Source organism: Gymnodraco acuticeps, unplaced genomic scaffold (assembly GCF_902827175.1).
Source record: "Gymnodraco acuticeps unplaced genomic scaffold, fGymAcu1.1, whole genome shotgun sequence".
NCBI lineage: Eukaryota > Metazoa > Chordata > Actinopteri > Perciformes > Bathydraconidae > Gymnodraco > Gymnodraco acuticeps.
This window is the reverse complement of record NW_022989867.1, coordinates 60838-81545: the sequence shown is the minus strand read 5'-3', so window position 1 is coordinate 81545 and position 20708 is coordinate 60838. Positions and strand designations below refer to the sequence as shown.

The 20708-nt window shown below is 41.3% G+C and overlaps 2 protein-coding genes across 7 annotated transcripts in view; both read right to left on the bottom strand.

Moving 5' to 3' along the window:
- The window catches only part of carmil2 (capping protein regulator and myosin 1 linker 2), a 90267-nt gene extending 89955 nt beyond the window's left edge, over positions 1-312 (bottom strand). For all 4 annotated transcript variants that reach the window (XM_034196613.1, XM_034196637.1, XM_034196628.1 and 1 more), the window contains exon 1: positions 65-312. In XM_034196613.1, the coding sequence (XP_034052504.1) occupies positions 65-92 (28 nt within the window). In that variant the 5' untranslated portion in view covers positions 93-312. The remainder of the gene's footprint in view (positions 1-64) is intronic.
- Positions 313-3606: 3294 nt separating this feature from the next.
- Positions 3607-20708, bottom strand: part of ctcf (CCCTC-binding factor (zinc finger protein)) — a 53390-nt gene continuing 36288 nt past the window's right edge. For all 3 annotated transcript variants that reach the window (XM_034196806.1, XM_034196821.1, XM_034196814.1), the window contains 4 exons: positions 6989-7171; positions 6787-6910; positions 6445-6684; positions 3607-5977 (listed from right to left, as the gene is read on the bottom strand). In XM_034196806.1, coding sequence (XP_034052697.1) covers positions 5736-5977; positions 6445-6684; positions 6787-6910; positions 6989-7171 — 789 coding nt within the window. In that variant the 3' untranslated portion in view covers positions 3607-5735. The remainder of the gene's footprint in view (positions 5978-6444; positions 6685-6786; positions 6911-6988; positions 7172-20708) is intronic.

Genomic DNA, 20708 nt, shown 5'->3' with positions numbered 1-20708 from the left:
ATAAATAAAGTATATCAAATCTACTCTAAGTAAAGATCATTGATGTAAAGTAGGCTCATCTTACCTTTCAGGTTCTGAGAGACGGAGTCCATTCTGTAGAGACTTTAATGAGACAATAGCATGTTATAAAGAAATGCACCAAAAAGTCAAGATGAGATCGCCTCCAAGATAAGTAAACTAGTGAAAACTTCTCAGGCTGATTCTACAGAACATGATCTTCACTAGAGGAAGACATATTGGAGGGAAACATATCTGTAAATTAAAAAAAATCTGATCTGAATAAAACAATCAGAAAAACAGTGTCACATCCAGCGTCAGCTGAGGAATGGAGACAAGAGGAGGAAGGTGTTAGTACACACACACACACACACACACACACACACACACACACACACACACACACACACACACACACACACACACACACACACACACGCACACACACACACACGCACACGCACACACACACACACACACACACACACACACACACACACACACACACACACACACACACACACACACCACACACACACACGTTTTACAGATGCACTGACAACCCATTTTCTTTTTCCACCCCTGCTTGCACACATCAGCTCTCCTTGCTTGCACAGTTTCTGCACACACACTTCCTGTTCCATGCTGTTAGTCACTGTTGTCATGAAGGTAGAGACGACTGAAGCCTCCAACCTCCCACACTTGTAGGAGTCTGCGGTTTCACTAAGTTCAGCTTCAAACTGTCAACACACTGAATGCTTTATGGGGATACACAGATAATAATTAATTACAGGAGTTAAAGAAGAACCGTATTTCAGAAAATCATACAAGACCAACAGCTTGTTTATATGCGGGGCTGTTTCTAACCACCAGGGGGTACCAAACCTGCATTCAAACACAAATCGTGCACCACAATCTTTCAAATTTGTATTTGAGTAAAGATTATTTTGAGGTGTTGAAAAGTATAAAGAAGAGTGAAAGAAAATGTGTTCACTTTGTACAAGGGCCTAGGCATATTTATCTAATAATCACTTACAATGTAGTTTTCTTATTGGATGTTGTCTGTGAATCTGAGTTTAACACGCATTAGTTGGATTTATGACAGAATAACTAGTTAAGAAGTCAATCATGGTCCAGTGTGCAACCTAACAAGTGTGATGTGGAGTTTGAAGCCCTCAGAGTATATTTACACTGAGCTGCAGCATCTGGAATCCTAAAGTAAAAGCTTTGACCTGAGGAGTTAGGAAACTGGATTAATTCAATGTCCAGTTATTTTCAGAACTGTCTTGACTCACATACATCAGTGATTATGGGACTTTTTTTTATCCCAAAATTAAACAAAGGGTCCCTGCGGGGAAATTAAACAGATGGCTAGTCCGTCCCTAAAAACTGTCTATGCACACGTTATTATTAATAATAATAATTACAAAAAAATTGATTAAATGTTTTATTTATTTATTTTTAATTTTCAATTTTTATTTTGTAAACGCGACCCCCACTTGGAACCCCTGCCCTAGGGTGTATTTCATTTAACATCTTTTCAAATTGTACGTATTGTATCAGACTACTGGTATACATGAACAACTGCAGTAAAGATACAAAGAATAGACACTGAACATGTATTGCGTGTGCCAGGTGTGTATGGGCTCAGAACAGTCTCATAATACACACATGCGCACAGAAGGATTCACACTTGTATTTCCGGATCCACACTTGTGTTTTTCAATGCACACACAAATGTATTCCGTTTCATATACATGTAAATCGGATCGCTGTGCATTCGTGTGTGGGTTTTTTGAGACTCCCCTGACGGTCAGCCGATTCGTACTTGTAATTATTTCTATCTATAGCCAATCAGATGTCTCCTAAATTCTAAGCCAATCACATGAGCGCGCCCCCACGAGGGTAGATTTCTTGCGTTCATGACGTAGCGCTTCATGTACGCATTTTGCGCAGTCCGGAGCTGACAGCTCCATGGAGCCTGCCTGCAGGCGCTAATCTCAGGACACCCTCCACTCTCAGTACAGCGCCACTTTCCGAACAGGAAATGCACGCAAATACAAGCCTTTATATTATTAAGGTACAGCGCCACTTTCCAAACCATTGATGAATGCTTGTGTACACAAAAACGGCAGGCAAAACCGTTTTAAATGTGTGTTTCCTGTATGGCGAATACAGCTGCTTTATTTATGTCTGTATGAAGTTGTTGTGAGTGTGGAGGGAGCAGCTACAGGTTAGCTTAGCCTAATCGATCAGTGCACTACGAAGCCTGTGCTAGACAGTGACCTGTTAATGGGGGGGAGCCCCGCCGGTCATTATCGGCCGATATTCACTAGTTTGATCGGTGCTCTCTATAAAGGCCGATCAGGAGAGCTGGATCTGATCGATATGGACATAAACGCGAGTGAAGTATAACCGGACGCAAGAGAGAGATCAGATCAGCTGCTGAGTCTGATGGAGACACGCAGCTCTGCATGATCACCTGATGCTCCGCCCTCTGTTTAGCGAGCTGACCGGCCTGCGCAAAATGCGTATATGAAGTAATCTTACCCTCGTGGGGGCGCGCTCATGTGATTGGCTTAGAATGAAGGAGACATCTGATTGGCTATAGATAGAAAAAATTACAAGTACGAATCGGCTGACCGTCAGGGGAGTCTCAAAAAAGCCACACAAGAATGCACAGCGATCCGTGCACAGAAAGCGGTTTGTGTTTGCAGGTGCAGAGGATGTAAACGGGAAAGTAATATGTGAGGATCAAAAATACATATGTAAAACTTTTTTCTGTATTTGGATTTTATTTACATGTATATGAAACGGAATACATTTGTGTGTGCATTGAAAAACACAAGTATGGATCCGGAAATACAAGTTTGAATCCTTCTGTGTGCATGTATGTATTATGAGACTGTTCTGAGCCCATAAGTGTGATCCATGTGGGGGGATTTGGCACATAAGGGGGGGGGGGGGGGGGGGGGGGGGGGGAGACACACATCTAGAGTATGTGTGTGTGTGTGTGATCTGATCCGGATGGTTACTAATTAGTATTCTTTATGGCGGTCAACCGGGAACAGCATGGGTGTTACAAAGTTGACTAAATCATCCAAAATTCAATGAAAGTGGTGATCAGCCATTGTACATGTTCAAATGTCTACTGAGAAGGAAATCATAAAGCCGTAATGCAATCGACTGTAAAAACAAGAAAGTTATGATTGATGAAAATAGTAAATCGGTCAGATTTGACCCGAAGACAACAGGAGGGTTGAGGGACCGCACATTTGAGTGATAGTTACCGCCATCTGTTCCTGAACTCTGTTGAGCCTGAAATGACAGCTGACGGCAGGAGAGAGAACAGATTGAAAATCTGAAAGCAGCATGATGAATGGGTATTGAGATGAAAGTAAAACATGGACGCCCATACTGTTGATTAGATGCAGCTGGAGAATAAGAGAAATGAATGAATGTAAGGTAGTCTCCCTTATTGAACATTTAGCTTCATACAGTAGATGACACTGCCTCCATCCCTAGCCTATATACAAACAGAAAACATATTGGATAATATCAGAGCCATTGTGTGCTATTAATAGTATGAATAAAAACAGTGATGCGGCAGACATGGGCACATGGGATGATTTTATTCTTTATCAGCTGTACAGTGTCTCATCTTCCATGATGACATGACTAAGGTTTCTCCTGTTCTCTCAGTCTGAAAACAGGGATGTGTTAAACATCTTTAAAACTTTTCTCTTTAATTTATTCTGCCGAAACAAATAAGCAGTGTGCAAACAAAAAAACAATGCTGTTGTTGCTATGCAAACAGTCTTAACATCCATCTCCCGTCCGTCCGCCTGCAGAACATAATGATGACGATGATAGGGTGATGACAGGACATTTTGTTCTCCTTTTACAGAATGACATGTATCTCAGACCACAGTCACACAATTGTTGTCCGTTTAAAGATTCTTACAAAATGTTTACTATCTTTCTGTTGCCATGGTTATTTACAGTGCTGGGCCGATCTAACCAATGGTTCTATGTAACTATAACATGTTATAAAAGGAAGGCCACACTCAACCATCATCACCTGTGGTCACACTTAGAAGGACGACTCAAATCATACGGTGATCTCTTTGTTCTAACCTTGATTCAGATGATTTGAAACCTTTGTTTTGCATAAATCAGGGACATGGAGAGGGCATATCTTAGGATCAGCATTAAGCAACTACAAAGTGATCAGAAATGAAAAATGTCAAAGTGAAAACTGTTTTGTATCTGAACACATCTTTGAATAACAGACAACACTCAGAAACTGAAAGTGGTTCAGATGAGTTTGGCTGGTTAGAGGGGCTCATCTGGTGGAGGACAGCCTGATGGGAGGGAAGCAGACAGGACATGAGTGACCCCAACATGTTAACCATTGAAATGATAACCCGATGTCCTTTCACCAACACATCTCCCTATCAGCCATTTATACATATTAGGATCAATCAGAAAGCAAATGTGTATTTACATGCAAAAACACCTGCCAGTTTTCCATCATAGATTATTTAGATATTCTTCACAATCTGGTTTAGAATACCTGTTCCAAAAGCAATGTTAATTGAGAATTGAATTCATTTAAAAAAAAAGAAAGAGCAACTGGCATCATCATTTTGCAGGTCTCCCTTGAAAAAGAGATGTTTGATCTCGAGGGACATATCTGGTGAACTAAAGGTTTGAAATCATGAAATGTTCGAGTGTTTCTGTCTATTACTTGAAGTGAAATGATTGAAATGCATAGACATCATTTCATGTGTTTTGAAGTATTTGGAATGCTCAAGATCACGACTAGGGTACAGCGTTTTGCCAACTAAATCATTTTCAGTCAACCAAACTACCTCTATGAAAGCTCGGAACACGAGGAGGACGAACATTAACAATTCCTTCGAGCATCGAGGTCAGCCAAAATAAAAACTGTTGAAAAAGAATGATGTTGTTGATGGGGAAACTGAATGACCTTTGACAGTGTGAATGTGAAAAAGATGAAGAAGAAAGCTGAATCATTCTATATCACTGACTTCTGGTCATTTCGATGGATCTGCACGTTTGCTCATGAATGAAGAAAAATCCCCGTAACTTCATTCTATAAAAGTCTCAATATTGAAATACCAAAACACGGACCAAGTGTTAAACAAGCCAAAAATATACAGCCGTATAACTGAAAGCAAGGTGTTTCTCAACCCAAGTACCATATACTACGTTTCATTAGGAAAAACTACATTTAAATCTATATATACAAATATAAATGCTGGGAATTTGCTAATTCAGCATAGTTGCAAGAACAGCAGGCAGGAAATCAAAGTGAAATGTGATCAAATCATTCTCAGAGCTGAGCAGTAGCTGCAGAGTTTGGTTAGAGACTGACAGGAAGTGGCTTTGGGTAGAACAAAGTATTAAATACACGATGATTCATTCAGAAGACATTCAAACTGAAATAAGAGCAGAGCAGTCTGGGAGGACATCTGTGTGAGCTTTGCTGTGTGTGTAACTGAGACCCACAAACATCAGTGTGTCGTGTACATGGATGTGAAGTTATTTTAGTGCGTATTTACGTGCAGCTTCCCTTCTTTTGCACGGTTGGTTTAGCAGCCACTTTAATGGCCACCATTAGGATCTGCCGTAGGTGCTATATAAGGGGGAGGCCGGGGGGGGTGGAAATGTTTATGTGTTTGCCAGTTTCACTCATGGTCCGGTGTGGGGGTTCACCGGTCCATCATGCTGAGGATCATCTCTGGCGTCAGGTCTCCGTTGGCGGCGGCCGCTGTCTCCTCGTTCACAGCCAGCTCCACAGTCTCCATCCCCCCCCCATCCAGCCCCAGCTCCTCCACCGTCAGGGCTCCCTCCTGCTCCAGGGGGGCTGCAGAGCCGTCGCCCTCTTCCTTCTTCACGATGATGTTCTCCACCGCTCCGGTGCTCTCGTCCTCCACCTGAATGATGGCAGCAGCTGCAAGCACAAAGACTCACCTCAGAGCTGCACCGATATTCGGTTTATTTTGTCTTTCATGTCAAGACTAAGATTAAAGCATGACTTTACCAGCTAAATAAAAAGGAAATGTAATGCCTGAACCGTTGCCAAATCACAGGTCAGTACCATAATGCTGGAATGAAAGACATTTTCTTTCTGCATTCATCAAAACGCTGTGTATGTTGTCATAAAGCATTGGAATGTGCCTCTAGCTGAGATCAAACGTGCACAGACTTGTATCTTTTTGCCATGGTGCCAAAAAATGGATATTCTGACTGACAGAAATCACACTAAATATAGAATTAGGGTTAGATATATATACAGGGCATGTGCTTTTACAGAACATATACATTATATAACACCCCCCTACCCATCGACTAAATACATCCTGTTTCCCGTGAAACTGCTCTATTTTCTTGTCCAATCACTCCTGTCAGTGCTCTCACCAGAAGCAGCAGCAGCCTTGGCAGCCACCTGGGCAGACTTGCTGGGTGTTGGGGGCTTGGGGGCGTTCTTTGGGGGTCGGCCTCGTTTTCTCTTGACTGGTGGCTCGTCAGGAGCCGGGACTGGGATGGCGGCAGGGGCCTGGTCCAGTTCCATGTCCTCTGGCTGCTCCTCTTCTTGTAGCAGTTCTTCTTCCTCACCCTCACCCTCATCCTCCTCATCTAGTTCTCCATGATCCTCCTCTGCATGACAGCGAAATAACACAGTCAGATGTCAGATAAACAAATGAGAAAAGAGCAAATGCAGCACCATGCCCGCAACTGCGTGCAATATAAAATTCTCACCGCTGTCATCCTCATCTCTCCTGGTCCTCATCTTCCTCTTCCTTCCTTTCTTCGGGGTTGGAGATCCATTCTCGGCATCATCCACCTCACCGTTGCAGTTCTCAGAGTGGCGAGCCATGGTGTTCTACAAGAAAATACTTTTAGATGGGCTGCTGACTGTTATTAAGCCAATAGAGTTCACTTCAGATGGGAGTGTGTTTACCCTGCGAGTGAAGGTCTTGCTGCACTTGGGGCAGACGAAGGCAGTGGGGACGAAGTTGGGGTCGTGGTAGCGTCTGAAGTGCATGTCCAGCAGCTGCTTCTGTCTGAAGGTCTTCTCACACTGGCTGCAGGCGTACGGTTTCTCTCCGGTGTGGGTTCGACGGTGCATGACCATGTGACGCTCCTGGAAACATAAGCATGGGGCACATTTGAAAAATAAAGTTACACATTTGAACAAAGAGAACAAAACTTACATTTTATTTTATTTTATACAGAAAACATTTTGGTTTGACATAAAAAGGTGAATATGAGTTTTCAGTGTTACAGCCTTTATATATACACAGGTATTTACTTTTAGATTTGTTAAAAAAAACAACGTTGTGTTTGAACCCACACATACATTGTCTTCACAGTTATTAGGAAAGTTGTATTTTTGAGGATTTATTCTACTAAATATTTAGGAAATTGGAGTTTTGGCTTTCTTTGGAGAATATCTCTGTGTGCACAATTAATGGGCAACTATTAGTGTACAGTAGGGGTGTAACGGTTCACAAACATTTCGGTTCGGTACGTACCTCGGTTTTTTGGTCACGGTTCGATTCGGTACGTTTTCGGTATAGCAGAATTTTTTTTCACAAAACAAAACATATATATATATATTTTTATTATTATTATTAAACTGTGAATAATGTATTCACTCAAATAAATACAAAATATAATAAAATAAACATTAAGGTGCAGCATTTCGATGAACTGAAATAATCTGTATTTGAACTTTACTGTACTAGTACTCACAAAACATAAACTATTAGTTTTGGGTTTTTAATTATTATTAAACTGTGAATATTCACTCAAATAAATACAAAATATAATAAAATGAACATTAAGGTGCAGCATGTCGATGAACTGAAATAATCTGTATTTGAACTGAACTGTACTAGCACCTAAGCAGCCAGTTTGACATTATGACTTGCTTGTCATTGTATTTTCATGTTGTTTAAAGAAAGATGAACTTGTCCACATTGCTTGCCGAAAGTGCAGATCTGCTGGCACTAACAATGTCTCCTGCTGTGGAGAACACCCTCTCTAGGGACAGAGGTAGCATATACAGCCAGGTAGCGCTTTGCTAACATGGCAACATAAGGATGTTTGGCGTTTGTAATAGCTTTGGCTCGGTCTGAACTCTCTGCGAGTGGTGGAGGCTTGAATGCTAGTGGGAGTTGGGTTTGCACTTCAGTCATTTTTTCTTTTGGTACCGGTGATATTCACGTTCGGGTGATGCCTTTTCAAGAGTGTGCAAGTTTGATGTATTGCCAGCCGCGTAACCAATTTTAGTTGAACAATGCCGACAAACAGCTTTGGTTCGGTCCACCTGTCTTTGTCCGTCATCCTTGTACGTAACTGCGAAACCAAAATGTTCCCAAACCGGAGACTTCAATGATGCTGGAGGATTTTCGAGCTCAACTGTATCTGCGTTCGCCATTTCGACAGTTCTCAAATTACTGACTACATTTGAACGCATCCCTCTGACCAGCTCTCATAGTATGCCTCTCATCCAATGAAATGACTTGCTCGCTCTATGACGCGTTGAACCCAATGTGAGCAAATTACTCTGAATGCTGCGATGCAGCACCTGAGATTACTTCCAAAAAGTTATTCACGTTCTCAATTTTTTACGTTTAACGTTATATTCGTTCGGTACACTTCGGTACACACCTGTACCGAACCGAAGGGCCCGTACCGAATAATTTCGGTACGGGTACGTGTTACACCCCTAGTGTACAGTATGAATATGCAACTGAATAAAAGATAAAACATATCCCATCCCACTTAATCTGTTCGTGAGAATAATAAAACAAACAACTCAAAATGTACAAATAAATATTTCTGACATTTCAAAAAATAAAATCAGTGACCAATAAAGCCACCCTTATTTTCAATAACAGTCACAAGCCTTCCATTGGTGGAGTGTAGGGGTGTAACGATTCACAGATGTCACGGTTCGGTTCATACCTCGGTTTGGGGGTCACGGTTCGGTACGGGTTCGGTACAACAAGGAAAAGCAAAAAAAAGTCCCAAATGCATATTTTTTTTTAGTTTTGGTATGAAAATAAGGAACTCTACCATTTGGAATCATTAGCTGTATTACACAGTTAAAAACAAACCACAAACAGCAACACACACACTCAGATGGCCATATTATTTATATTAGCTGATGTCAAACAAAAAGGTTAAATAAGCTGTACAACTAAAAAGAATGTCTTGAAAATATTAAAATAAATAATAAGTAAGTGTTTAAATCACAATCAATAAAAGGCAATACAGAACTGTATAACATCTCCTGATGTCAACATATAAAATAAATACAATGATAAATATAAAACAAAATAAAATCTGTACCTTTAGGAGCAATGTCTAACATGTGTAATTAACTTGTGAGTGTGTGAGGCCATTATGCCTAAATAAAGGTACTCAAGCTTGACTCTATTTTCAAGTTGTTCTTCAAAAAGATGAGTTTGTCTACGTTGTCAGTAGTGAGGGCAGATCTGTTGGCGGTAACTATGTCACCTGCCGTCGAGAAAACGCTCTCGCTGGGACTGAGACTGACTCGGAGGTGATTGAGCATGTTTGACGTGTTACCACTAGCATACCACACAGCTGTCGAACAACGCCGACACACCGTCCTCGTCCGATCCACAACTCGCACCCCATCATTGTTGTAGTCCACAGGGAACCCAAAATGTTACCACACACCTGATTTAAAAGAAGCAGGTGGGTCTTCTAGCTCCTGTGTGTTGTGTGAACTCGCCGTAGCAACTAACTTTTCTTCTTCATGTATTGTGTTCGTTTTGTTGTGTTTTGTTCTTGTTCTTCATTTGTTATTTACGGGCGGCTGGCTTTTAGGCGCAATACCGCCCCCTGGATTATAAATAGTGTAATACTGCCCTGAGTGACAGACTTTTTTCCCAGTCGTAAAAAAAAGGCGCATTCGCCGTGTGACTGGATGTGCCGAACCGTGACGGTACGGGACGAATACGGATACCGTTACACCCCTAGTGGAGTGTGTCAGTTTGTTGATCTGTTGACGATCACCTGTTGCCGCAGCAACCACAGCCAACCAGACAGCACTGCAGGATAATGGCTTCCTGGTGGCTTCACGTTTGATTCTTCTCAGATCTTTGGCAGTTATTTGCGTCTCTTCTCTCAACACGTTTCTTGCCACCCTGTTGACTATTTGCAACAAACCTTTGAGGGTCTTCTGAACACGCCTCAATATCTTTGTCATTTCAAGATTGCTGCATCCCTCTGAAATATTTCACGTTTTTACAATTTTGGAGTTAGTTAAATAAATAGTTTGGCCCATTTTGCCTGAGGATAAGAAGCTGCCTAATAATTATGCACACATTGATATAGGGCAGGGGTGCCCAACCAGTCGATCGCGAAATGTGTCTAAAAATAGAACTACAATATTCTATTTTATCGTTAATGTCCTAAAACATAATCTTCCTGTGCCAGAATAATGCACTTGAACACATCAAAGCTTTGTGATTGGCCGGCGTGACCCCATGTGTCGGGCAGGGTGGGAATTTCACGACGGCCGCGACGGCATATGATTTAACTGAAGTATGTGGTAGTATTTGAAAGGACTTAACATTTACGTGTTTATAGAAAGTACTATTGATAGTTAATTACCATTGTATTAGCCTATTTAAAGTCGACTCGTTACATTTTGTCATGAAAACTAGCGATAACTAGCTAGTTTGGATAGCGCTAACGTCTTCCCTTCAAGGGGTCTACATCTAGTGTTGCTTCTACAAGCTAGCAGATGGCTGTCACCTTTGAATCTAGTATTTTTCTTGCTAAGCGGTTTTGATATAATACATGACTGACTTATGTGGTTTATGGCTGAACTTAACGTATACGACTGGTGTTGACGTTAGTGCTACACTTTTCAGTCATGTTGATTGACTAGCGATAGCTGGTGAGCTATCACTACAGTCAGAGTTCTTACACCTTTTCCAAAGTCAAATTCAAGCACTTTTCAAGCATTTTCAAGGTGCATTTTCTAGCATCTTACAGCTGTTGTAAATTACATATTTATATACACATACTCAAATGATTATTTCCCTACCTCACATTAAATCAGATGTTCTTTATGCTATAAACAACCAAATGTGTGTTTCGTGATAGCCTTCTACACGAGGATGAAAAATTAAAGAAAAGAAAACTAAGTTTAATATTTCAAAATGAGTGACCCATCTGTATGTCCCATATAACCTGTCTGAGCCAATATAAAACAATCAGCCAAATAACTTTTCAATACATTATTGATTACTATTTTTGAGGTACTTTTAGGTTGGCAGTCAAGTCAAGTCAGAGGTACATGGTGTACTTCTACTCCACTACAGTTCAGAGGTACATGGTGTACTTCTACTCCACTACAGTTCAGAGGTACATGGTGTACTTCTACTCCACTACAGTTCAGAGGTACATGGTGTACTTCTACTCCACTACAGTTCAGAGGTACATGGTGTACTTCTACTCCTCTACAGTTCAGAGGTACATGGTGTACTTCTACTCCACTAAATGTATTTAATACCTTGAGTTACTTCACAGATGTGGATGAATGATGTGAAATCTAATCAAGTGTTAAATCAGACTTTAGTTCCACCTGGAGTAAATCCACAAGCTACCCTGCAGTATACAAAGTCATTCAAACTAGCTGCACCTTCACCAGCTTTGAGAACACTTTCATGATCAATCATTATAAAACATATCATATATTATGAAATGGACCAATCTGCTCAATCACTACTTTTACTGTCGCTACTTTAACTATATTTGGATGAGAATACTTTTCTACTTTCACTTGAGGAATATTTTGAATGCAGGACTTTTACTGTGACAGAGTATTCCTACACTCTGGTACTTCTACTTTTGCTAAGTACAAGATCTGAGTACTTATAATTTCACTACAAGATCTGAATACTTGTACTTTTACTCAAGTACAATACCTGAGTACTTATTCCACCTCTGGTAGTGTATTAGTCTGAATTGTAGCCACAAAATCACGCAGAGCTGCATAGAAATAGACTCACAATGGTAACAAGTGGAAAATAATATTTACAAATGTGTACAATGATTTGTAGGTAATGCTGACTACTCAAGACACCTGACTTATACATCTTCAAAGGAAGACTCTGTTCATTCTACAATTACATGGGATTAAAGCAACATGTAGTTTTACTTGTATAATACTTCAATTTTATATAAAGACAGTTTGTTTTCATCTGTTTTCAAATAAACAATTCTTGGCTTTCAGAATATTAAACTTGTTTCGGCAAATTCAGATGATAAATACAACTTTGAAGCTTCGGCATAATTACAAGCGGAGAACTGAGTAACTTAACGTCACAGAAAGCATAACAACAGCTGGTGTTTCTTGTAAGTGTTTCCCCGGGAAACAAACGCAAAAATACACAAACACACTCGCGAGCTTCCCCCAGACCAGTAATACAAACGAAAATGTGTCTTCGGGTCAATGTGACTGATTTCGATAGAGCAAGTCACATTTGGTTTAGGCACGAAACATACTACCAGTAGAAATACATTGCTTTCAAAATCGCTCTGTGTCGAATCAATAGATTATATTTCGTGACTATAACACGAAATGCCGTGAGTGCTTCATCCTCTGAACACCACACGATGGCGACTGTAACGCACATAACATAGGTACGCTCCTCTGAAATGATAGTCCCCTGCAATTATTATTATACCTCAATCGAGTTCGCTATTCAGCTCGCTAACGTTAGCTTAAACAAACGTAACATGCAACGTTAGCCTAATCTAAAATGCTCTACTACGGCGTACCTTTCATGTGGCTCGTCAGCGCAGACTCTCGCATCGTTATTTTTGCAAACTTTACAGGAGGCTACTCGTGGGCTTGACCCTCGTCTTAGCCATGGCTTGTATTTGTCTTCTGCTAGCCAACGCTCGTTGAAACGGCAACCTCCTGGCACACAGTCATCTATCACTCTCATCAGAATGCCCAGGTCACACATAACACAAACACTTGCAGGTCGCGCGCATAGCGCGGGTAGGCCGCAGCGGAGCTGTTTTAGAAGCGAAGCAATTATTTTCTTTTCATCTAAAAAGCGAACTATTCAGTCAGACAGCAATTTATTGTAAAAGTAAAGCATTTACATTTTCAAGCACTTTATCTCAATTTCAAGCACCATTCCCAAAATTCAAGCACTTTCCCAACCTTGAAAATACCACGTCAAATTAGCTTAGATGGCCCTGTGGGCCATCTAAGCTAATTTACAGATGGCCCTGAGCCCAATAGAGATTGCCCTGAAAAATGCGCGCGGACGAAATGACGCACGAAGGGTTTGGGGGGCCTCCCCCTAGAACATCTAGATTTTTGCAGGTCTTAGATGCCGTCTGGTGTATTCTCTAGACTGAATTATAAGATTAACCACCACAATATTGTATTGTACAATTTAAATTGTATTCTTCATTTCACTTGTTTGTTTGTTCTTGTTTGTGTTTGCTCGCTTGCATGCCCTGCATAGCTATAAGAAATACTTAAGTTGTTGGTCAAGACACTTTCCATCTGATGAAGGCAAATGCCTTCATCAGATGTAAAAAAGTAGAAGACATTACATTCAGTTATAACTACCAAAACAAACATTATTTACACTATTATGGCCCCTGTTAAAAATGTTTGTAATGTTATCTACTGTAAATTGGTCGAACGAATCCGGAATCTGACCGAGCAGACCCGAGCAGCAGTCGAGAGGAGCCGAGCGCATCCGCGAAGCACACAAAATGGCGACGTCAGAGTTCCCGTTAGCCGGCAAAATCTAAATCTCTTCGGTCAAAATAATTTCCCTTTAGCGCAATACCGCTTCAGTTGCGCCACTTATGTGACAGACAAGAAGAGTATGTGACAGACAAGAATAGTCAATTCTAATGTCTAACACTTAATGTGGAGAAAAGAGATGTCCTGTGTGGGTTGATTGTGCGATGATCCGTTGGTAATGCCTCTGGGTTCCGGTGGGCATGTAAACAAATGCATAATGCTGCGCTATACTTTGTGGCCTCACCCGGTTGCATAGCGACACTTATTGTTTAGGTGTCTTTTAATAAGCAGGTAGTCATATCATTAGCTAGAACTAGCTGGATCTGATCGATATGGACATAAACGTGAGTAAAGTCTAATCTGACGGGAGAGAGAGATCAGCTGCTGCTGACGAGTCGACATGCAGCTCTGCATGATCACATGCAGCGGTGAGCGGACAAAACACTAACACACACTTCAGGTTAGAATATCACACGTAGCTATTTGAATTACCTCTCAAACTACCTAAACTAGTTACAGATATGTTTAGTTTCACTGTCGGGTCACTCATCACTGATCCACGAGCTGCATGATACTGGCATAATAGATTGCCTGATCGGGCAACCAGCAGGTGAGGCTTCATTGCCCGAGCTAAATACTAGATGGCCCCTTAATGTCGAGCCCTGCACTAGTTAGGAGGATACGTCTCTCTTTGAAGGAATTGTAGGGGTTACTTTTGGAATCCTTCTCATGATTTTCTGGGCTTTTTGAACTAAAATTCTGACATTTCTGTGAGATGATGCATAATGTTTCAGTTTATCCTATAGTTAAGTTGTGGGTTTTTGCTGGCATCATGTGGGTGATTCAAACTCTGAAATAGCAGCTTGATTCACACTTGATAAAATGTAAAACAGCGCTGATGTAATCCAAGTATTTAGAATACGGTAATTAGATGGAGTAATGTAACGAAATATGTTACAAATGACATTTTAGGGCATGTATTCTGTATTCTGTAACTGAATACATTTTTAAAAGTATACTTCCCAACACTGAACGCAACTAATAGGTCGCCAATACTATAATAATCGTCTTGCATTTCACCCTTTTCAGAGATGCCTGGATTTGACAGAATCCGTAAAAAAAAAAGAGAAACTTCTGCGTGATTCTGCAGCTAAGTGCATGTGTCTTGATGGATTTATACATCGGTGAGTTTTGCAGTTTCATTCCCAAGTATGTATGTGTATGTGTGAGAAAATCGGAACTAATGAAATGTAAAGGTTCCAATTATGTCCTAGTAAAAGTTGTGAACAGGCTATATATTCTATATTATAATAGTCCTGATCTCAAGCTGAAGATGTGTTTGTTTAACTTGCACATTTGGTTTTCACAGCACCCAGGTCAGTCAGGCTCAAGATAATAATAATAATAATCCTTATATTTATTATAGCGCTTTATCAAAAACTCTCAAAGCGCTTTACAAATACACATTACACATACAGATCATACATGTAATGGTCATCTACTGTGGACAATACCCACAGGAGCAAATTCGGGTGAAGTGTCTTGCCCAAGGACACAACGGCCTGACGCAGTGGGGCGGGAGCGGGTTTCGAACTGGATGATGGTGCACAGGGAAAAGATGGAGAGCAGAACAGAGAAACGCAGGAACAGGGAAGCAGAGAGCAGACACAGGAACCAGAAAGCATGGAGTTGACACAGGAACAGGGAGATACACTAACAACGGCCACGACAGGAACCCAGATAGAAATTGAGGTTAATGCAAAACATAGGACATCAGCTACCCACACTGTGGACTCTTGGGGCTTTGATTGGCTCCGCTATGAGGCTAACAACAAAGTAGTAACAACGGTCTGGATGCAGAGAATACTACAGCAAACACCAGGGGTCTATCCCACTGCATGCAGGGCAAGAAAGACTTTGTAACACTGAACCGTACATCTCAGGAACTACAAATATAAAAAAAGATACAGCTAACACACATGGAAAGTCCAAGTCACATATCACAGCCTTTCAGGCACTCACTACTCCATCACCTGAAGTGTCTGACACAGTTCAATGTCTGCAAAGGCTTAATGATAGAACAAAAGAGAAGATGTGTAAATTATTTGACATTGCATACACTGTGGCCCACTCTGAGCAGCCTTTCAGGCTGTTCAGAACTTTAGTGGGACTGGAAAAGAAGCATGGTGTGGAGCTTGGAGTTACATATCAAAATTCAAAAGCCTGTCGACTTTTCATAGAGCACATCGCTAGGACAATGAAAGACCAGCTTCATGACCTTGTTAAAAAGAAGCCATTCTACTGCTCTTTGCTTTTTGACGGGAGCACAGACAAAACGACGACGGAGAAAGAGGTGATAAGCATTAAGGTCATTGAAAATGGCACACCAAGAATTCGGCTGCTTGGGTAAGTACTGGTAGCTCCCTCACATACTTGTTTATACAGTCATTTACATGGCTTTTGTTTATTAATGCACCTGGCTTTTGAATAACTGGTTTTTAGTGTTGTTGATTCAGTTCAAATGATTTTCCATTTCAGCCAGAGCCAACATATGCCTCAATGTTAATAACTTAAGGTGAATAAATGTTTTGGTATGTTTTTTTTTTCTTTTCAGAATTGTAGAGCCAGACACCTGTGATGCTTAGGGGATTTTGAAGGCTGTTGCACAGAAGTGTGAGGAGAACCAGCTCAACCTCAGCAACTGTCTGACTGCAACAGCAGCTGATGGTGCCAGTGTACATTTTGGAAAAACCACCGGTGTCCTGACAAGACTCCAGCAGCAGTCGGCCCCCTGGATGATCAAGGTTCATTGCATTGCTCACAGGCTTGAGCTGTGTCTGAAGGATGCTTTTAAGGAAACATACTTTACCCAGGTGTGTTCAAATAAGCATACATTAGGGGATTTTCTGTGTGTTTGTGCAGCAATGTTTTGTTACATTCTATAACTTAAAGGACGGCTCCAGTCATTAGATAGTTAATCAATACTTCAGTATTTAGTGAAACATTATGTTTAAACCATACCCTGAAGAAATCAGCGATATTCCCCGGTAAATAATGATTTTATAGCTCTTTTTTTATCAAAACCTGTATATTTCGTCAGGCAGCTGCCATTTTGGCCATTTTCAGTAGTCACATGATCCGAAAAACTAGGTTGTGACGTCAACTATGCGTTCACTTTGTAAACACACGAACAGCTCATTCGACGAAAACATGGCGGAGTATTTGAGTTCGGACCATGGATGTAGGTTCGGACTCGTCAGCCGAGGAAGAAGTTTAGAAAAATAAAGTCCAGGCGGAATTACTTTGAATTATCACTTTTGGTATTCATTCCATCCAAATACAACTGAAAAAATAAATAAAAAACATACTCTGTTATCCTCTTAGGCCCCACGGACCCGGTTCCGGGGGCCGAAATCGCGTCATTTGCAGGAAACAACGTCTAAGGAACCTTAATATGTAATAAACTATGAATATTTTATATTCATATAACGGGAAAAAAACTAATTTAACTGATCCTTTTCATTTTTTTCTTCAAAAAAAAACACACAATGCTAACAGTGAGCCTCTGAATTAGCCCCGAGCGAAAAATGCTAACCTATTACTGCACCGAAAATCACTCCTAGCTCCCTTATTACTTATCCTAGCTGCACATCCAACACATCGTTTATGATCGTAAAGACACAGAATCTAACGATGCTCACCTCAACACTGAAAGATACAAACTCGCGACGTTATCAACAAAAACGTACATCAAAACAAGTGGCGCTAGGTACTAACATGCGCTAGGCTAACATGGCTTACCTTGGTCTTTGTCTGGTCTAAACTGGTCTTCAATGGCATTACAACGATAAAAACGATGATGTAGTTAATCCATAGGATAATATCCAATGTGACTGTGTCCCCTTTGAAATGTTCTGATAATCTATAAGCAATAAAACTGCAATTCCATTATCTGCTGTCCGCTCTGTTCTCCGTGCGCTCTGGGTCCTGCAATTCCTGCTTACTTACGTAGTAAACAATAAGTAAAGTCTGCTGCGTAATGTGCTTACGCTGGCTGGCATTGGCAGTGCACTGCATCCTCATTAAGTAATGGTTGATTAATAAATCCCATTTTATGTTTCATCATACTCTCAGAGTAGTCGTCCGGAAACTTGAAATGTTCGCTGCATACATGCGCTTGTGGATCTTTCGGTTTGGGCCGAGCACATTTCGCTAGCCACTGCCTCCGAACGTACTTCCTACGCTTACCCGTTGGCAATAGATGGAACCGAGCATTCCGTGGATTGTTCCTATCCGAATTGTGGCAATGTTTCGCGATACAATGAGGCATATTTCAATATAATTGTGAGAGTAACTAGAGTAAACAACATGAACAAAGAACACATGTCAATTTGTCCTCGACACCCAACGCATAGTTCACGTCACTTCCGGTAAAATAAGTCATGTGACTCGTCAAAATGGCGGCGCCCACAGGGTTGATGTTATTTAGGTAATTAATCAGCTTAAAATCACTGATAACATTATCGGATTAAAAAAGAAAAAGAAAAGAAGACTGGCAGAGACTGGTCTGTTTTATCGGATGATAATTATTTAAAAATGCGTGTCATGAGGATTGCCTCCCTTTAAGAAGAAATGCATGTCTTATTTTTGTCCATTACAATACTGTAGGTAAAAAACACACTTAATATGAAGAATTCCATAGCTTGTCTCTCTCTCTCTCTGACGACCCCCCCCCCCCCCCCCCTCCAGATTGATGACCTTCTTACCCGCCTTTACTACCGCCGTTCAGCCAAAAAATGGAGGCAGCTGAAGGACCTCGGAAAGGCTCTTGAGGAGCATGTATTGAAGCCAACACGTGCTCAGGGGACAAGGTGGATCAACCACAGAAGGAATGCCTTAGCCTTGCTGCCAACTATCGTAGTCTCTCGGTCCATCTTCTCCAGGGTGCAGATTTAGCTGGACAAGACAAAGTCAAACTGAAAGTGTATTAGCGGCAACTAACCTCGTCTAAATTCGTCCTGCATATGGTCTTATACCAGGATCTCCTGACTGAACTGTCTGAACTCTCTCTGGACTTCCAGGCAGATGAGCTGTCCCTTTCCTCTGTCAGGAGTAGGGTTGTGGCCTCCCAGACTGCTCTGCTCAGACAGAGGGAAAAACCTGGCCCTTACTTGCGTCCTGTCCTCAATGCCTTCACCAGCACAAGCAGCGCTGGTGTTTTTGAGTTTAAGGGAGTGGCTATCAGCCACCATTCTATGTCTGATGAGGCCTTCCGCCACCAAAGGGTGGAAATAGTCAACAGAATCACTGACTGCATCTCTCAATGGTTTGCGACTTTCTCCACAGACCCTGTGCTCCTGGCTGCTGAGATCTTCGATCCACACAATATGCCAGAGAACATCAGTGTAATCGACCCTTACGGAGACGAGGAAGTTCAGAGACTGTGTGAGCATTTTGAGCCACTGCTTTTGAGTAATGGCTGCAATGTGGCCGAAGTGGAGAGAGAGTGGCTGAGAGCCAAACATGACATTCATCAGCACAAACATGACATTCAGCAGCATCACAGAAGGGAGGCCTTCCTTGTGCTATGGCACAGGATGCTCACAGAAAAAGAAGCCATCTATCCAAACCTCCTTCATCTCATCAGGATTGTACTGGTCTTCCCTGTCTCCACAGCCCAAGTTGAACGCCAATTCTCAACTATCAAGAGGATCCAAGGAGACTGGCGCTTGAGATTGAAAACAATAGAAGATCTCCTCTTAATCAAATCACAGGGATGGGATCCCTTGGAATACCAATCTCTCTCTCTCTCTCTCTCTCTCTCTCTCCTAAAATGCAACAAAAAAATGTGAGGGGTTGATTCTATTAATTTTGTCTTTTTTATTGCACTTTGGCAGCAGATTCCTGTGTAGCTTCAGATCTGAGTTGTCTTATTAGTAAGCCTAATTTATACTTTTGTAGCAACACTATTTTTATATAATGGCAAAGAAAGGGTTCAGAGTAGGGATGGGTATCGTTAGGATTTATCGATACCGGTACTGCTTATTGGTATTTTTCGATACTCTTATCAATACTTTTCAATAATTTGGTGCTCAAAATTATAGACATGAATACAAGATGTGAAGATTAAACAGTCATTTTATAGTAATTTTCTTTCAGAAATAACTGTATAATTTATACATTAGCTTCTCAGAAGCAGACAAAAATAAATAAAATAACTTAAAGGGGCCTGGCTTGCCCTATCATGCTTTTTGGGGTTTCCCTCAGACAGAGGATGAAAAGAGGCATTTAAAAAAACATTTTTTAACATTTGTAAAAGGCAGGTTGGCTGCTGCGCACGGGTAATATGTTTTGTTTACCTGAGTGCAGTCTTGCAGGCACATCGCCTTGTCTTTTCTTTTTTTCTCGTTTCATATGCAGGGGCGTCGCCTGGACCTGAAAACATTCGGGGCTTAGCCCACAGTGGCGGCGGCCACTCCCCACACGCACACACAGTATACCCGCAACTGTTACAATGAAGGCTCGATAATCAGCTCACGGCATATAGGCAGGGGTAAAGTGCTATTTTTTATGAGTGGGGGGCGGACCTCACCTCCTCTAGGGGAGTCCGGGGGGATGCTCCCCCGGGAAGATTTTTTTTTAATATTGAAGTTAAAAGCATCAATATGGTGCACTTTGAGAGCAACATTAAGAGATCTATGGATACTCAGCTCCACCTCATCTGATCTCTGATATGAAAGCAATCGTGTTAGGACCATATTGAGCTATTGGTGTGAGTCTAACATTAAACAAGCAGTCTGCTTGTCATACATTGCTGACGATACATTTTAAGAGGCAATTTGTTGAGTCACTGCCG